We start from the raw sequence: 18,596 nt of genomic DNA, 5'->3' as shown, positions 1-18,596 counted from the left end.
GACCAATGAGGCCTGTTGTTGTGATGATAATGTGACTCATTGCACAGGATGATGTGCAGTACCTGACAGAATTATTATTATTATTATTATTATCATTATTAATATTTTTATTATTATTATTTATTTATGTATTATTATTATTATTATCATCATTATTATTATTTTATTATTATTATTATTATTATTGTTATTATTATTTTTAATTATTATTTTAATTATTATTATTATTATTGTTATTATTATTACTATTATCATTGTTATTATTATTTTATAATTATTATTGTTATTATTATCATAATCATTATTACTATTATCATCCTTATTATCATTATTATTTTATATTATTATTATTTATTATTATTGTTATATCATTATTATTATTATTATCATTATTACTGTTATCATTATTATTATCATAATCATTAACAATATTGTTATTATTATTATTGTTATTATTATCATAATCATTATTATTATCATCATTATTATTTTGACTGGAATGATCACTTGAAGTCTTTTTAAGGCCTGTGTTTACTTTCCTTTGCTTTCATAACTATTTCTGTTCTGATGTGCAGCCAGAACCAACAGAGAGGTCAAAGGTCAGTCAGCTGCTCCAGACTGCTTCAACTGTTTACTGAGTCAAATGTCTCAACGACGATCGGAAAGAAAACTAGTTCACATTCAAAATGAATCATAATCACAATCAACTAACAATCGTCCTCAGCATCCAGAATAACTGGTGAACATCCTGAAACAATGAGAGAAGAAGTGAATCTTGTGTGTTTTTATGGTTTATTACATTCAGAGGACACTTATTAGCTGTTAGAGTTACAAGGTCCAAGTCAACCAGAACAGTAGTCACTAAAATAACATCACATAAAGGTTATTAAAAGGGATGAACATCACTAAACACATGCTGAATAATTCATTTCTGACCCGACAGACTCTTCTTCTGTGGTTCTGTCATCAGGGCGCCCCCTGGTGGATGAAACAGGAACTCCACAGAAGCTTAAATAACTTAGAGTGAGACTATATGGATGTTATAGTTTCCATTATGAGAGAGATATTATTATTATTATTATTATTATTAGGAGATAGAGACAAAACCAAGGTGGAGCTAGAACAGGGGTCAGCAAATTAAACAATTATACCAAATTAAAAGGTTATTTCTTCACATTTTAATGTTCATTTATCATTAGTGGAGGCCAAGGTTATAATAGTTTTGGATTTTTCAAATTCAGTTAGTTTTAATTCGTTTTTTAGAGTGAGTTTGCTAGTTTTAATTTTTATTTTATTTTTTTTTATGCTTAGTTTTAGTTTAGTTTTTATTAGTTTTAGTCTAAATTTCGTTATGATTTTTTTGTTTTCAAATTCAGTTCGTTTTAATGAGTTTTTAGAGTGAGTTTGCTAGTTTTAATTAGTTTTTATTTTTTGAAAATGCTTAGTTTTAGTTTAGTTTTTATTAGTTTTAGTTTTTTTGTAATGGGGTATTTGTTGGGTGCCAGATTTTAAAATACAAAACCAGATAGATGAAATAGATTTAATATCAGGACATTTTCACTATAATTTTAGTTAGTTTTGTAACAAGTGTAGTAACATGATTTTCCTTTTTTTGCACCGATTTTTCGAATTTTGCAGTGTGCATTCAGCTTTTTTTGTGTTAACTGTTTTTTGTTATTTCTTTGTGTGTTTTTATCTGTTTTGCATGTGTATTTTTGTGTTTTTATGTGTTTTTGTGTGTATTTTTTGTAATTTAAAAAAAATGTTTTTGATGTGTTTTTTGTGTGTTTTTATCCGTTTTACGTGTATTTTTGTGTTTTTTATGTGTGTTTTTGTAATTATTTTTGTGTGTTTTTTGTGTTCAAAATGTTGATCCAGTAAGTGAAATTGAAAAAAATAATAATCAGGTCATATAGTTGATGTTGTGCTGAAAACAATAATACCAACACGTCATGGTGAAGAAGTCCAAAACCATAAAAAGATAAGGTTTGTGGCTCCATTCCAACATTTTTTCTCTTTTTTTGCCAACAGCGGCTCTTTTGTTAGTAAAGGTTGCTGACCCCTGAACTAGAAACACTCAATGAAAATGTGATTCCCTGTTTTTAATATTTATTTACCTGCATCAAACTGTATTTCCCATAGATATCTATGAGAAAGGCTAGATGGCTCGAGGCAGCTCGCCCACTCATAACATCAGTCTAAGGTGCACGAAGCATTTAAATAACCAGAGATTGATTCATTTTAAACCGATTTTCAAACGGTTTGGTTTGTTCTAAACCTCAGAGTTTTGGTTATGTTCCTTCGGTTATGTTCCCTCAAGAATAATTTTAATACATTTTTATATAAGTTATTCTTGAGTATGCAGGAACATAACCACAACTCTGAGGTTTATAACAAACCAAACCATTTGAAAATCAGCTTAACTCTATGGAGTTTTGGGCTATTTTGTCCATTTCTGAATCATTTTCATCCTGCCTGTATTCACCACTTAAAACATGTTTTAATGCCATGTTGTATTTGTGTGTCTTCTTTTTTTTAGTCATTTTGTGTCTTTTTTTGGTCATTTTCTGTCTTTATGTGTCTGTTTTTAGTCATTTTGTGTCTTTTATTGGTAATTTTGTGTCTTTTTGTGTCTGTTTTTAGTCATTTTGTGTCTTTTTGTGTCTTAAGTTGGTCATTTTGTGTCTTTTTGTGTCTGTTTTTGGTCATTTTGTGTCTTTTTCTGTCTGTTTTTAGTCATTTTCTGTCTTTTATTGGTCATTTTCTGTCTTTTTGTGTCTGTTTTTAGTCATTTTGTGTCTTTTTGTGTCTTTTGTTGGTCATTTTCTCTCTTTTTGTGTCTTTTCTGCTTTGTTTTTACGTCTGGATATGATGAACAAGTCATGCTTTGGAGCTTTTGGCGACTCCAGAGGGTTAAAATGAATCAATCTCTGGTTATTTAAATGCTACATGCAACATAGACTATGATGCTATGAGCTGCCTGTGGCAAGATGGCCGCCATGCAAGAACATTGGCCTCATTGTGTAACAGCGTGGTGAGCCATCTAGTGTTTATAAATACATATCTATGGTACTTCATCTCCGTTAACCTCCATGTTTCTCAGACTAGCGTGAGCTCATGAGCGTCTGCAGCCAGCCGAGGTGACGCGACACCTTCTGGAAGACGAATCCTCGGCTGCAGTCGGCGCCGGGCGGCTGGATGACGACCCCGGTGAGGAAGAAGACCTCCCGGTGCAGGGTGAGCAGGGGGCTGCCGGAGCTCATGGTGCAGTCGGCGTTGGGCCGGGGCTCGGTGCAGCCCAGCCGGGTGGTCATGAGGTCGGGGAAGGTCTCCAGACACTCAGCCAGAGGTTTGTACTGCAGCGAGTTCAGCATCAGGTTCCCCTGGAAGGCGGCGCCCTGGGTGGGGTCCTTCCAGCCGGACACGATGGCGGCTTTGTCTCTGGTCATCAGGACGTTCTCCGCAAAGTCCCTCTCCGGCAGACAGGCGGCGGCAACCTCCTTCTTAAAGACGATGCGGTCACTCAGCTCGATGACGGCCAGGTCGTACTCAGGACGTCCCTGAACGTAGCGCGGGTGGTTGTGGACCACTTTCACATTCAGAGAACGTTCTCCGTCCTCGTAGTCGGTGCTTTGTTTACCTGAAGAGGAGACATTAAGATTCAGGGGATTCTCAAAGATCATGCACATAAATACACTGTAAATAAAAAGGTGTTTAGTCTAAAAACCAGATCAAACAGTAAATCTGAGGGAAATGATCTTGCTGCATGGACAGATATTTTGGGTCGTTTTGTGTCTTTTTTTTGTAATTTTGTGTCTTTTTTTGGTCATTTTGTGTCTTTTTTTTAAAAGTAATTTTGTATTTTTTCAATCATTTTGTGTCTTTTTTTTGTCATTTTGTGTCTTTTGGTAATTCTGTGTATTTTTTTTGTCATTTTGTGTCTTTTGGTAATTCTGTGTATTTTTTTTTGTCATTTTGTGTCTTTTTTTGGTCATTTTGTGTCTTTTTTTTAAAGTAATTTTGTATTTTTTCAATCATTTTGTGTATTTTTTTGGTCATTTTGTGTCTTTTTTTTAAAGTAATTTTGTATTTTTTCAATCATTTTGTGTATTTTTTTGGTCATTTTGTGTCTTTTTTAAAGTCATTTAGGTTTTTTTGCCCCCTCCAGATGCACGAGACACAAATATGCACGTATGTGTTATGGATATATACAAGCGTGCACTGCAAAAAAAATGGTGTTAAAAACCAGATAAAAACAGTAAATCTGAGGGAAATGATCTTGCTGCATGGACAGATAATTTACCTTGACAAGATTTCTTAAATTAAGATTGATAGAAATAAGCATGTTGAACACTAAAAAACAAAAACAAAAACAAAAGGGGTGTCTAAAAACAAGATAAATTATCTAACACATCTAAATCTAAATCTAAATCACACAAAATGACAAAAATCTGGCATAAAATGACCTAAACAGACACAAAATGACAAAAAAAAACAGGTACAAAATTAGAGAAAAATACACAAAATGACCAAAAATAGGCATAAAATGACCTAAACAGACACAAAATGACAAAAAAAAAACAGGTATAAAATTACAGAAAAATACACAAAATGACCAAAAATAGGCATAAAATGACCTCCCCACACTGCAATAAAGGTGTTTAGTCTAAAAACCAGATAAAACAGTAAATCTGAGGGAAATTATCTTGCTGCATGGACAGATATTTTGGGTCATTTTGTGTCTTTTTTTGTAATTTTGTGTCTTTTTTTGGTCATTTTGTGTCTTTTTTTTAAAAGTAATTTTGTATTTTTTCAATCATTTTGTGTCTTTTTTTGGTCATTTTGTGTCTTTTGGTAATTCTGTGTATTTTTTTTGTCATTTTGTGTCTTTTTTTGGTCATTTTGTGTCTTTTTTTTAAAGTAATTTTGTATTTTTTCAATCATTTTGTGTATTTTTTTGGTCATTTTGTGTCTTTTTTAAAGTCATTTAGGTTTTTTTGCCCCCTCCAGATGCACGAGACACAAATATGCACGTATGTGTTATGGATATATACAAGCGTGCACTGCAAAAAAAATGGTGTCTAAAAACCAGATAAAAACAGTAAATCTGAGGGAAATGATCTTGCTGCATGGACAGATAATTTACCTAGACAAGATTTCTTAAGTTAAGATTGATAGAAATAAGCATGTTGAACACTAAAAAACAAAAACAAAAACAAAAGGGGTGTCTAAAAACAAGATAAATTATCTAACACATCTAAATCTAAATCTAAATCACACAAAATGACAAAAATCTGGCATAAAATGACCTAAACAGACACAAAATGACAAAAAAAACAGGTATAAAATTACAGAAAAATACACAAAATGACCAAAAATAGGCATAAAATGACCTCCCCACACTGCAATAAAGGTGTTTAGTCTAAAAACCAGATCAAACAGTAAATCTGAGGGAAATTATCTTGCTGCATGGACAGATATTTTGGGTCATTTTGTGTCTTTTTTTGTAATTTTGTGTCTTTTTTTGGTCATTTTGTGTCTTTTTTTTTAAAGTAATTTTGTATTTTTTCAATCATTTTGTGTCTTTTTTTGGTCATTTTGTGTCTTTTGGTAATTCTCTGTATTTTTTTTGTCATTTTGTGTATTTTTTTGGTCATTTTGTGTCTTTTTTTAAAGTCATTTAGGTTTTTTTGCCCCCTCCAGATGCACGAGACACAAATATGCACGTATGTGTTATGGATATATACAAGCATGCACTGCAAAAAAAATGGTGTTAAAAACGAGATCAAACAGTAAATCTGAGGGAAATGATCTTGCTGCATGGACAGATAATTTACCTTGACAAGATTTCTTAAATTAAGATTGATAGAAATAAGCATGTTGAACACTAAAAAACAAAAACAAAAACAAAAGGGGTGTCTAAAAACAAGATAAATTATCTAACACATCTAAATCTAAATCTAAATCACACAAAATGACAAAAATCTGGCATAAAATGACCTAAACAGACACAAAATGACAAAAAAAAACAGGTATAAAATTAGAGAAAAATACACAAAATGACCAAAAATAGGCATAAAATGACCTAAACAGACACAAAATGACAAAAAAAAACAGGTATAAAATTACAGAAAAATACACAAAATGACCAAAAATAGGCATAAAATGACCTCCCCACACTGCAATAAAGGTGTTTAGTCTAAAAACCAGATAAAACAGTAAATCTGAGGGAAATTATCTTGCTGCATGGACAGATATTTTGGGTCATTTTGTGTCTTTTTTTGTAATTTTGTGTCTTTTTTTGGTCATTTTGTGTCTTTTTTTTTAAAGTAATTTTGTATTTTTTCAATCATTTTGTGTCTTTTTTTGGTCATTTTGTGTCTTTTGGTAATTCTGTGTATTTTTTTTGTCATTTTGTGTCTTTTTTTGGTCATTTTGTGTCTTTTTTTTAAAGTAATTTTGTATTTTTTCAATCATTTTGTGTATTTTTTTGGTCATTTTGTGTCTTTTTTAAAGTCATTTAGGTTTTTTTGCCCCCTCCAGATGCACGAGACACAAATATGCACGTATGTGTTATGGATATATACAAGCGTGCACTGCAAAAAAAATGGTGTCTAAAAACCAGATAAAAACAGTAAATCTGAGGGAAATGATCTTGCTGCATGGACAGATAATTTACCTAGACAAGATTTCTTAAGTTAAGATTGATAGAAATAAGCATGTTGAACACTAAAAAACAAAAACAAAAACAAAAGGGGTGTCTAAAAACAAGATAAATTATCTAACACATCTAAATCTAAATCTAAATCACACAAAATGACAAAAATCTGGCATAAAATGACCTAAACAGACACAAAATGACAAAAAAAAACAGGTATAAAATTACAGAAAAATACACAAAATGACCAAAAATAGGCATAAAATGACCTCCCCACACTGCAATAAAGGTGTTTAGTCTAAAAACCAGATAAAACAGTAAATCTGAGGGAAATTATCTTGCTGCATGGACAGATATTTCGGGTCATTTTGTGTCTTTTTTTGTAATTTTGTGTCTTTTTTTGGTCATTTTGTGTCTTTTTTTTAAAGTAATTTTGTATTTTTTCAATCATTTTGTGTCTTTTTTTGGTCATTTTGTGTCTTTTTGGTAATTCTGTGTATTTTTTTTGTCATTTTGTGTATTTTTTTGGTCATTTTGTGTATTTTTTAAAGTCATTTAGGTTTTTTTGCCCCCTCCAGATGCATGAGACACAAATATGCACGTATGTGTTATGGATATATACAAGCGTGCACTGCAAAAAAAATGGTGTTAAAAACCAGATCAAACAGTAAATCTGAGGGAAATGATCTTGCTGCATGGACAGATAATTTACCTTGACAAGATTTATAAAATTAAGATTATTAAATCTAAAAATAAGCATGTTGAACGCTTAAAATAAGAAATTAACTCTTAAAACAAGATAAATTAATGAAGTGGCCCGAGCAGAGTGAACTGACAGTTATTTGTTTCTTAGCAAGATAAAAAAAAAAAACCTTTAGATTTAGAAGTGTTTGATTTATTTTGTTCATTTTGTGTCTCTTTTGGTAATTTTGTGACCGAAAAAAAGATGTAAAAAGACACAAAAAAAGACACAAAAATGACCAAAAAGAGAAACAAAAGACGTAAAATCACCCAAAAAGACATAAAAAGAAAAAAACAAAACAAAAAAAGAAACAAACATACTTAAAAATGACCAAAAAAAGACACAAAATGACCAAAAAAAGACACAAAAAGAAAAAAATCCCCAAAAAAGGATGTACATTGAGGTATAAAGCAACACAGAAATAGTTATTTTAAGAAAAAGAAACTTAATCATCAACATGATTAGACATGCACTGCAAAAAAAGGTGTTTAGTCTAAAAACCAGATCAAACAGTAAATCTGAGGGAAATGATCTTGCTGCATGGACAGATAATTTACCTTGACAAGATTTCTTAAATTAAGATTATTAAATCTAAAAACAAGCATGTTGAACGCTTAAAATAAGAAATTAACTCTTAAAACAAGATAAATTAATGAAGTGGCCCGAGCAGAGTGAACTGACAGTTATTTGTTTCTTAGCAAGATAAAAAAAAAACCTTTAGATTTAGAAGTGTTTGATTTATTTTGTTAATTTTGTGTCTCTTTTGGTAATTTTGTGACCGAAAAAAAGATGTAAAATGACACAAAAAAAGACACAAAAATGACCAAAAAGAGAAACAAAAGACGTAGAATCACCCAAAAAGACATAAAAAGAAAAAAAGAAAAAAAAAACGTAAAAATGACCAAAAAAAGACACAAAATGACCAAAAAAAGGATGTACATTGAGGTATAAAGAGACACAGAAATAGTTATTTTAAGAAAAAGAAACTTAATCATCAACATGATTAGACATGCACTGCAAAAAAAGGTGTTTAGTATAAAACCAGATAAAACAGTAAATCTGAGGGAAATGATCTTGCTGCATGGACAGATAATTTACCTTGACAAGATTTCTTAAATTAAGATTATTAAATCTAAAAACAAGCATGTTGAACGCTTAAAATAAGAAACTAACTATCTAACAAGATAAATATCTAACACTTCTAAATCTAAAGTTTTTTTTTAATCTTGGTAAGAACCAAATAATCATCAGGTCACTCTGCTCGGGCCAGTTCATCACTGCTTCCAGCTTTAATTTATCTGGTTTTAAGAGTAAATTTCTTATTTATGAATACTTTTTTAAAGGCATTGTATTCTGGAGTTTCTTTTATTGGTAGTAGCAGTAATCGTGGTAAAACCAACACCACCAACTCACCAACAGCCACCTTGAAGGTGCTGTATTTGTTGGCGCACTGAGCTGAAGTCAACACCAAACTCTCCTTCAGGATGACGCCGCTGCAGAAACCTGCAGACTCTGAGCTGGTCAGAAGAGCCTGCAGACACCAAGACATGAAGCAATAAGACTCTGGTTCACTGTCACCTGTAGCGTGTCACAGTGTGTGTGTGTGTGTGTGTGTGTGTGTCAAGGTTATTATAGTTAACGAAAACTAACAAAATAACGAAAACTAAAGTTAAAAAAACATTTTCGTTAACTGAAATAAAAATAAAAACAAGAGTTTTTAAAAAAAACGATAACTAACTGAAACTGTATTGTGTGGTTACAAAACTAACTAAAACTAACTGAAATTATCGTGAAAATGTCCTTAGTTTTCGTTTTTGTCAACTTTTTTCATACATAATTCAGTGTTTCTATTTCAACATGCAGGAACACATGGTGAATATGTTTACTGAGACTGGGATGTTTACACTCCAACCCAAATACAAAACACCCAGAACTGTAAGAGTTAATAACCTTATTGAGGCTGAGATGATAAACCAAAAGGAAATGAAGGCACATACCCATTACAAAAAAACTAAAACTAACACTAAAACGAATAAAACCTAAACTAAAACTAAGCATTTTCAAAAAATAAAAACTAAACTAAAACTAGCAAACTCACTGTAAAAACTAATTAAAACTAATTGAATTTGAAAACAAAAATTCACAACGAAATTAAAACTAAAACTAATGAAAAATCCAAAACTATTATAACCTTGGTGTGTGTGTTCCTACCTGCCAGGGACACTCTGTTGAAGAGCACCTGAGGCCTTCAAAGTTGCTGCGAATGTTTTCGCTCAGTCTGCTATCCCAGCGCCTCAGACTGTTCACCTTACCGCAGGGGAAAGTCACTGAGGAAGAACGGGAGACGGTTAGAAACACTTTATGTTAACCAGGCGGCAACCTCCGGGTCTGAGCCAGGCGGCAACCTCCGGGTCTGAGCCAGGCGGCAACCTCCGGGTCTGAGCCAGGTGGCAACCTCCGGGTCTGAGCCAGGCGGCAACCTCCGGGTCTGAGCCAGGTGGCAACCTCCGGGTCTGAGCCAGGCGGCAACCTCCGGGTCTGAGTCAGGCGGCAACCTCCGGGTCTGAGCCAGGCGGCAACCTCCGGGCCTGAGCCAGGCGGTAACCTCTGGTTCTGAGCCAGGCGGCAACCTCCTGGTCTGAGCCAGGCGGCAACCTCCGGGGCTGAGCCAGGCGGCAACCTCCGGGGCTGAGCCAGGCGGCAACCTCCGGGGCTGAGCCAGGCGGCAACCTCCGGGTCTGAGCCAGGCGGCAACCTCCTGGTCTGAGCCAGGCGGCAACCTCCGGGTCTGAGCCAGGCGGCAACCTCCGGGTCTGAGCCAGGCGGCAACCTTCTGGTCTGAGCAGGGAGGCAAACCAGGAAGTGCCTTAAGCGGCATTCTACCAAAATTCCAGCAGGGGGCGCTAAGTTTGGCTGCAAAAACGATTTTTGTCCATTCATTTCAGTGCAAAATGAGAAAACTTCTCACTTGATTTATCACCTCAGAAATGTTTTTCAGGACAACACTATGGTCTCAATCACTAGTAAAAAATCTTCTTCAAGACAATCTGATGTTAATAGTGTAAATAATGTCCCCATTTAGAAGAAAATAGAAGATAAAGGATCGTATGATTTGGGGCGGGGCTACCTTTGATTGACAGGTCACTAACAAGACGAGCCGTCATCAGGAGAGAAGCAGAACAATGCGTATCCACGGCAACGAGTCAATAAAGTTACATATAACGTTATATACATATTAAAAAAGGACGTTTAGCGGTTTGGTCTCATAACTTTGACCCTTTCACTGTTTTGTTTTTTGCTAGCCAAAATAAACATCCCAGTTAATGCTAACATGAATTAGCATTAACAGGGCAATAAACAAAAACAAAATGTTGGTTCCTGACCTCAGAAAACTGAGCAGCGACTCCTTGGAGTGTCTGTTAGTCCAACCGAACGCTGAACAAGACATTTAATGGAATGAATGAAAACGTTCAAATAAACTGTCATTAAGTGAAAATACAGTGAAAGGGTCAAAGTTATGAGACCAAAGCGCTAAACCTCCTTTTTTATATCTATATAACGCTATATATAACTTTATTGACACGTTGCCGTGGATACGCATTGCTCTGCTTCTCTCTTAACATCAGATTGTCTTGAAGAAGATTTTTACTAGTGATTGAGACCATAGTGTTGTCCTAAAAAACATTTCTGAGGGAATAAATCAAGTGAGAAGTTTTCTCATTTTGCATGGAAATGAATGGACAGAAATCTTTTTGCTGTAATTTTCGGTAGAATGCAGCTTAAGGCACTTCCTGGTTTGCCTCCCTGCTCAGACCAGGAGGTTGCCGCCTGCACTAAACACAGATTAAACACAGGCCAGGTGGTCCTCCGACCACTAGGGGCGTTTTTTTAGTTCAGTTAGACTGAAACAGTGACAACAGACGTACCTGCAGCCTCACACTTGTCCTTTTCCTGGGTGCTGAGCTTCCATCCAGGGGCGCAGGAGCATTCGTAGGACGTGTAGCCTGGTTTACAGAACTGGGAGCAGCCTTTGTTCAGCTCCAGGGTGCACAGAGTCTGGTCTACATGGTGGAAACACAAGGGGTTATTATAGTTAACGAAAACTAACGAAATAACAAAAACTAGAATTGGAAAAACATTTTTTTGTTTTTTAAAAAACGATGAAACTGTATTTTGTGGTTACAAAACTAACTAAAATTATAGTGAAAATGTCCTTCGTTTTCGTCTTTGTCAACTTTTTTCATACATAATCCAGAGTTTCTATTAGAAAGAGGATTCTATTAGTGAACATGCAGGAACACATGGTAAATATATTTACTGAGACTGGGATGTCTACACTCCAACCAACATTCAAAACACCCGGAACTGTAAGAGTTAATAACCTCATTGGGGCTGAGATGATAAACCAAAGGAAATAAAGACAAAATTTGACAAAATGACCTCTTTGAATCTGGCACCCAACACATAGCCCATTACAAACAAACTAAAACTAATAAAAACTAAACTAAAACTAGCAAACTCACTCTAAAACTAACTAAAACTAACTGAATTTGAAAACAAAAATTCACAATGAAATTCAAACTAAACTAAAACTATTGAAAAATCCAAAACTATTATAACTTTGAGTTGCAGCATTCACCCACCGCATGAGAAGAGAATTAACTACGACAACCAGGTACAACTTGCAGACTCCTCCTCCTCCTCCTCCTCCTCCTCCTCCTCCTCCTCCTCCTCCTCACCTTTCTCACAGTGGACTCCTGTGAAACCCGACTTGCAGACGCAGTCGTAGCCTCCAACGCTGTCTGAACACATGGCTCCGTTCTTGCAGGGTTTCTCGATGCACTGGTCTCCGTCTGAACACAAACAGAAAGCCTAGGAGTTCATTTAATGTAGTGGTCATAGTGGGGCAGATAACCAGAAGGATTGTGCATTTTATGATAAAAGCGTCAAATTTGGTATGCTTGTAGCCAAAGAAAAAAAAAATTAGATGTGGAGGCACGACAAATTTTCAATATGGCGGCCATTTTTCAAGATGGCCACCAGTGACCACTGTTTTTAGATTAAATTTCAAATTAACAATAGATAATAGGTGATAGAAACATAAAATTTGGTACAGTTATAGCCAAAGACATGGGAAACATGTGGAGGGATCAAGACTTTTCAATATGACAAAAATTAGACGTGGAGGCATTACAAATTTTCAATATGGCGGCCATTTTTCAAGATGGCCGCCAGTGGTGACTGTTTTTAGATTAAATTTCACATTAAAAATTGATAATAGGTGATAGAAACATAAAGTTTGGTACAGTTCCAGCCAAAGACATGGGGAACATGTGGAGGGATCAAGACTTTTAATATGACAAAAATTAGACGTGAAGGCACGACAAATTTTCAATATGGCAGCCATTTTTCAAGATGGCCACCAGTGACAACTGTTTATAGATAGATAATATATAATAGATTTTTTAAGATTAATAGTCTTGATCTCTCTACATGTTCCCCATTTCTCTGGCTATAATTGGACCAAATTTCATGTTTCTATGACCTATTATCCATTGTTAATGTGATATTTAATCTCAAAACAAGCAGTCACTGGCGGCCATCTTGAAAATGGCAGTGACAAGTGTTTTTAGATTAAATTTCATACATAGATAGATAATATATAATAGATTTCACATTAACAATATGTAATATAAGCATCAAATTTGGTACCATTATGGCCAAATACACAAATAAAACAGATATGGACCCTCATAAATGATCAATATGGCGGCCATTTTCCAAATTGGCTGCCAGTGACAACTGCTTTTAGATCAATTTTCATATTTTTTTGATAAAGTCTTGATCCCTCCGCATGTTCCCATGTCTTTGGCTATAACTGTACCAAAGTGTATGTTTCTATCACTTATTATCTATTGTTAATGTGAAATTTAATCTCAAAACAGGCGGTCACTGGCGGCCATCTTGAAAATGGCCGCCATATTGAAAATTTGTCGTGCCTCCACATCGAATTTTGTTCTATATATCTTTGGCTACAAGTGTACCAAATTTGACGCTTTTATCATAAAATGCACAATCCTTATATCATTTCTAGCTAAGCTGCCCCACTATAATGAATATATAATAAAAAATCATTTTGACGCAGCACTCACCAATGTAGACCGACCAGAAGATATCCTGTGGGAGAAAATGGTACATTCATGAAATAGATAAAGCAGAGAGGAGGTGAGACAGAAAGTAAGAGGTTTCTGGTGGAGTCCTGTACTCACCGTGCGGTACGAGTCCTTGAAGATCTTTCTGGCCTCCTCGTAGTTGCACACTTTCTCCATGCAGACCTGCTCCAGGCCTTCCACATCTCTCTTCTGACGGGAGATCATCAGGTTGGCCTGCTGCTTGTCCAGGAACACTGGAGGAACAGGGAACGTCTCAGCCGGTTAGTCTCATTTCAGTGCATTTCTTCTTGTAGGAAATTATACAAATTGTTCATGAGAACAGTCTGACCAAACAGAAGTTAACCCTGTGGAGTGTCCAAAAGCTCCAAATAATCCAGACTTGTTGCCTCCATCAGACTAGAAAACAAAGCAGCGTGGAGCCCTACTGTAAATTTACCTCTAAAGTTCTTGCTGTAAACTCCATGAGGCCAGTTTCAGTTTGATGATGATATACCAAGTAAAACTGGAGACAAGCTCAAATAGATTTAGTATCAAATGATAGAACTGGATGGAACCCTCTTATATGTTAGATTTGACACCTTTGGTCACATTTGACACATTTAAAATTCTTTATTGAGCATGATAGTGTTTTGAAAGTAAAAAGGACTAAAAAAGGACTAAAAAAATACACAAAACACTAAAAAAGACACAAAATGACCAAAAAAAGACACAAAATGACCGAAAAAGTCACAAAATGATAAAAAAAAATACATAAAAAGACACAAAATGTCTAAAAAAAGACACAAAATGACTTAAAAAAAGACACAAAATGACCAAAAAAGACACAAAATGATTAAAAAGACACAAATGTCTAAAAAAGACACAAAATGTCTAAAAAAAAAAAGACACAAAATGATAAAAAAGACACAAAATGAGAAGACAAAATTACAAAAAAAAAACCCACAGAAGAAGACACAAAATGACTAAAAAAAGACACAACAAAAGACACAAACAGACACACAAAAAAAGGTTCTCCTGTTGTTATACAGTATTTACGTTAACTTAAATAAATGGCTTTAATAAAACTACTTGTGACATGTCATATTTGACTTTGACTGAACATTTGCTCTCACTTTGCAATAAAAAATATCACGATATATATATTGTTTATCAATATTCAGCCTAAATATATCAAGATATGACTTTTGGTCCATATCGCCCAGCCCTAGGACCCAACTGGCCTCCCGTTGGCCCCATGTTGGCCCCTCTCACCTGAGTCTGGGGTCTGAAGAGCCGCCACGGCCCCCAACAGCAGAAACAGCAGAGCAGCAGAGGAGGAGGAGGAGGAGGAGGAGGAGGAGGAGGAGGAGCTCATGGTGACTCTGGAGATGATCCCAGTTCAGATGTTGGTGCAGAGGATCAAAGTGTTCTCCTACAGACAAGACGAGCAGAGTAACGATGATTCTACAGAGACAATGAGATGAAGAAGAGTAGTGTTCTAATGGAAGATTTAATGGAAGTTTTAATGGAAGATAATGGCTGCATCTCTGGCACCACAATAATATTCACTAATATGCTCTGCTCTTTTTTTTGGATGGTTGGTTTTCTTGCATCTTTTGTCTTAAGTAAGATAGACAGACAGACAGACATATCTATCTATCTATCTATCTATCCATCTATCCATCTATCCATCCATCCATCCATCCATCCATCCATCCATCCATCCATCCAACCAACCAACCAACCAACCAACCATCCATCCATCCATCCATCCATCCATCCATCCATCCATCCATCCAACCAACCAACCAACCAACCAACCAACCAACCAACCAACCAACCATCCATCCATCCATCCATCCATCCAACCAACCAACCAACCAACCAACCAACCAACCAACCAACCAACCAACCATCCATCCATCCATCCATCCATCCATCCATCCATCCAACCAACCAACCAACCAACCAACCAACCAACCAACCAACCAACCAACCATCCATCCAACCAACCAACCAACCAACCAACCAACCAACCAACCATCCAACCATCCATCCATCCATCCATCCATCCATCCATCCATCCATCCAACCAACCAACCAACCATCCATCCATCCATCCATCCATCCATCCATCATCCATCCATCCATCCATCCATCTAACTAACTATCTATCTATCTATCTATACGTTTTTTGATACATGTACGTGATTAGTTTGTGCATATCTGAGTGCCGTGTGTCTGAGTAGCAGTGATAAGATAATGTTTTGCACATTTGTCATGACTGTTGCAATATTTATTTAATGTTTCATCCATGAAGCAATATTCCCTTATCCAAGACAGATTCCTCCCAAGGGAGACGAATAAGGAAATCTTGAACATTTATAGCAATTTCAAGTCTTTTTGTGGTGTCTTTGTAGTTGTTTGGTAGGATTTTTTTGTCAAGCCAAGTAAAGTCAAACTTTATTTATAAAGCACATTTAAAACAACCGGGGTTGACCAAAGTGCTGTACAGATATCACAGAAATACGGTAAAAACTAAAATATTAAAATACATAAACATAGTACAACAATAGAATAAAATAAATGAATAAAAATAGAATAAAATAAATTAATGTTTTTTAAATAAATTGTTTTTGCACGATGTCCAATTAAACTGGATTAAAAGCCAGGGAGAAAAAGTGTGTTTTTAGGGAGGATTTAAAATCCTCTTTGTTGTCTTTTTATGTTTCTTTGTTCTCTTTATATTCCTTTCGAGTATTTTTCTGGTTCTTTTGTAGCTGTTTTTGTCTCTTTGTAATCATTTTATGTTTCTTTGTGGTCATCTAGAGTCTCTTTCTAGTTGTTTTGAGTCTCTTTATAGTCTTTTTGAGTCTATCTATCATCATAAAATATAAATAAATTAAAAATTGAATCAATTCAAACCTCCCAGTCCCAAGGGAATGTAAACGCATGTTGTAAATGTGATGTAATCCTTAATGTTATTGTCTTGTCTATGATTAGTTTAGTATTGGATTAGTGCTGAATGACCTCATGCTGTTTTACCATCAGTGATGGTGCAGTTTTCATGCTAACTGTTGCACTGCTGCCATAATCTACGGGCCTTATTATAAATCATATTTACACAATAAAACACAAACATAGAAGGCCTCTTAAATAATCTAATGCACGTCACAGTACAATGTATTTATTTCTCATTACAGAGGCCACGCCCTCTTTCTCTGTGCAGCTTTTTACCCCTGATAGCATTTAGCTCATAACAAAACCAGATCCAGATCAGCTGTAATCCGCCTCACATCATCATTAATCACCAGATTGTGTTTTCCTGCAAGACGCAAACATATTACACGTGCAAAAATGTTTTTACATGTCTGTTTTTAGTGCAAAGTCTAATATGTGTCTCAGTAACGGGACAAAACAACAACAACAACAACAACAACAGCAGCAACAGAGAGTAGAGGTTCCTACCGATCCGGACTGGTTTGTGGAGGTTCGGGTCCCGGTCTGGTTCCGCTCTGGTCCTGAATCACTCCGCAGCCTGCTGATGCTCGTTCCGGGCCTATCGATCCAAAATATCGGCTGATGATGATGATGATGATGATGATGACCACATCCGAGCCTGCTCACTGTTTACTGCCGGTGATGTAATGATGAAGAGCAGCCAGCAGGGGGCGCTGCAGGACAGGACAGCTACAGCTCAATACATTAGAATATCATGAAAAAGGTTTTTTTGTCAATCATTTCAGAAAGTGAAACTCATACATTATATAGATTCATTACACATAGAGTGAAATATTTCAAGTCTGTTTTTCTTGTAATTGTGATGATTGTGGCTTAGAGAGAATGAAAATTGAAAATACAAAACTCTTTTAGAATTTAGAATATTGTGAAGGAGGAGGAGGAGAAAAAAGAGGAGTAGGAGGAGGAGGAGCAAACAAACAAACGGAAAAAAAGACATCACACACAAATCACAAAAGTAAGGGACTGTAAACAGAGACACATGGCAAAGGAAAAACCTATTGCACATGTCACACAGAGAACAAGCTTATTGCACATGTTCTACAGTAAAAAATAAAGCCTTTTGCACATGTTATACATGAATGTGTACATGAATGTGAAACGATGTGGCTGAAACCACAGTGTGACAGTGAAACGAGTGTGTCAACTGTTTCCGTTTAACCCTCCTGTCGTCCTTCCGGGTCAAATTGACCCAATCTGGTTTGACTATTCCTTCTTTCCTCCCTCCTCCTGCCTTCCTCTCTTCTTTCCTCCTTCCTTATTTCCTTCCCTCGCCCCTCCTTTCTTTCTTTCCTTCCTTTCCTCCCTCCTTCCCTTCTTTTCTTTCCTCCTTCCGCTATCTCCTTTCCTTTCTCTCTTCTTTCCTTCCTCCTGATTTCCTCTCCTTTCCTCCTTCCTTCCTTCCTTCTTTCATCCCTCCCGCCTCCATCCCTTCCTCTATCCTCCTTCCTTCTTCCCTTCCCTCGCCCCCCCTTTCCTTCCCTCCTTTCTTCCCTTCCTCCTTTCTTTCTGCCCTCTTTCCTTCCTTCCTCCCTCCTTTCTGCCCTCTTTCCTTCCTGCCTCCCTCCTTTTCTCCCTCCTTCCTTCTTTATTTTTTCCGTCCTTTCTTCTCCTCCTCCCCTTTCTTTCCTCCATCCTCCTTCCTTTCTCTCTCCTTTCCATTCTTTCTCCTTTTCCTCCTCTCTTCTTTCCTTACTCCATCCTTCTTTCTTTCCTTCCTTCTTTCCTCCATCCTTTTTTACTTCCCTTTGCGTCCTTCCCTCTTCTTCCTTCCTCGACCCGAGGACAACAGGAGGGTTAACAGGGCTATAGTTCTGTTGTAAAAACTGTCCCTCAGTGTGTTTGTCCGTGTTTTAAGCATCATGAAGGTGTCCTGGGTGTGTACTCTCTCTTTAAAAGAACTGTAAGAGAAATTAACCTTTCATTTTGTATAATTTTGTTGTCTCAGCCACAGGAAGCCACTGTAGATGGCTTGAGGAGCCTGATGAGGCTCCGGAGCCACAGGTTGCTGACCCCTGGTCTAGTG

The 18,596-nt window shown here is 36.0% G+C and overlaps 1 protein-coding gene across 2 annotated transcripts; it reads right to left on the bottom strand.

Moving 5' to 3' along the window:
• Positions 1-775: 775 nt before the first annotated feature.
• proza (protein Z, vitamin K-dependent plasma glycoprotein a) lies at positions 776-17,177 on the bottom strand. Of its 2 annotated transcripts, none has more exons than XM_059347139.1 (9): positions 17,021-17,177; positions 14,825-14,984; positions 13,670-13,806; positions 13,553-13,577; positions 12,140-12,253; positions 11,327-11,461; positions 9,612-9,727; positions 8,814-8,931; positions 776-3,640 (listed from the first exon to the last, which is right to left on the bottom strand). In XM_059347139.1, the coding sequence occupies exons 2-9, from the start codon at positions 14,925-14,927 to the stop codon at positions 3,105-3,107; spliced, it is 1,284 nt and encodes a 427-aa protein (XP_059203122.1). In that variant the 5' UTR covers positions 14,928-14,984; positions 17,021-17,177; the 3' UTR covers positions 776-3,104. The 2 variants fall into 2 exon arrangements, with proteins under 2 accessions (XP_059203122.1, XP_059203123.1); XM_059347140.1 differs by having other exon boundaries at positions 14,825-15,016; positions 17,021-17,146.
• Positions 17,178-18,596: the final 1,419 nt, after the last annotated feature.

This window comes from Centropristis striata, chromosome 13, assembly GCF_030273125.1.
Source record: "Centropristis striata isolate RG_2023a ecotype Rhode Island chromosome 13, C.striata_1.0, whole genome shotgun sequence".
Classification (NCBI taxonomy): Eukaryota; Metazoa; Chordata; class Actinopteri; order Perciformes; family Serranidae; genus Centropristis; species Centropristis striata.
This window is presented reverse-complemented; position numbering and strand designations above follow the sequence as displayed.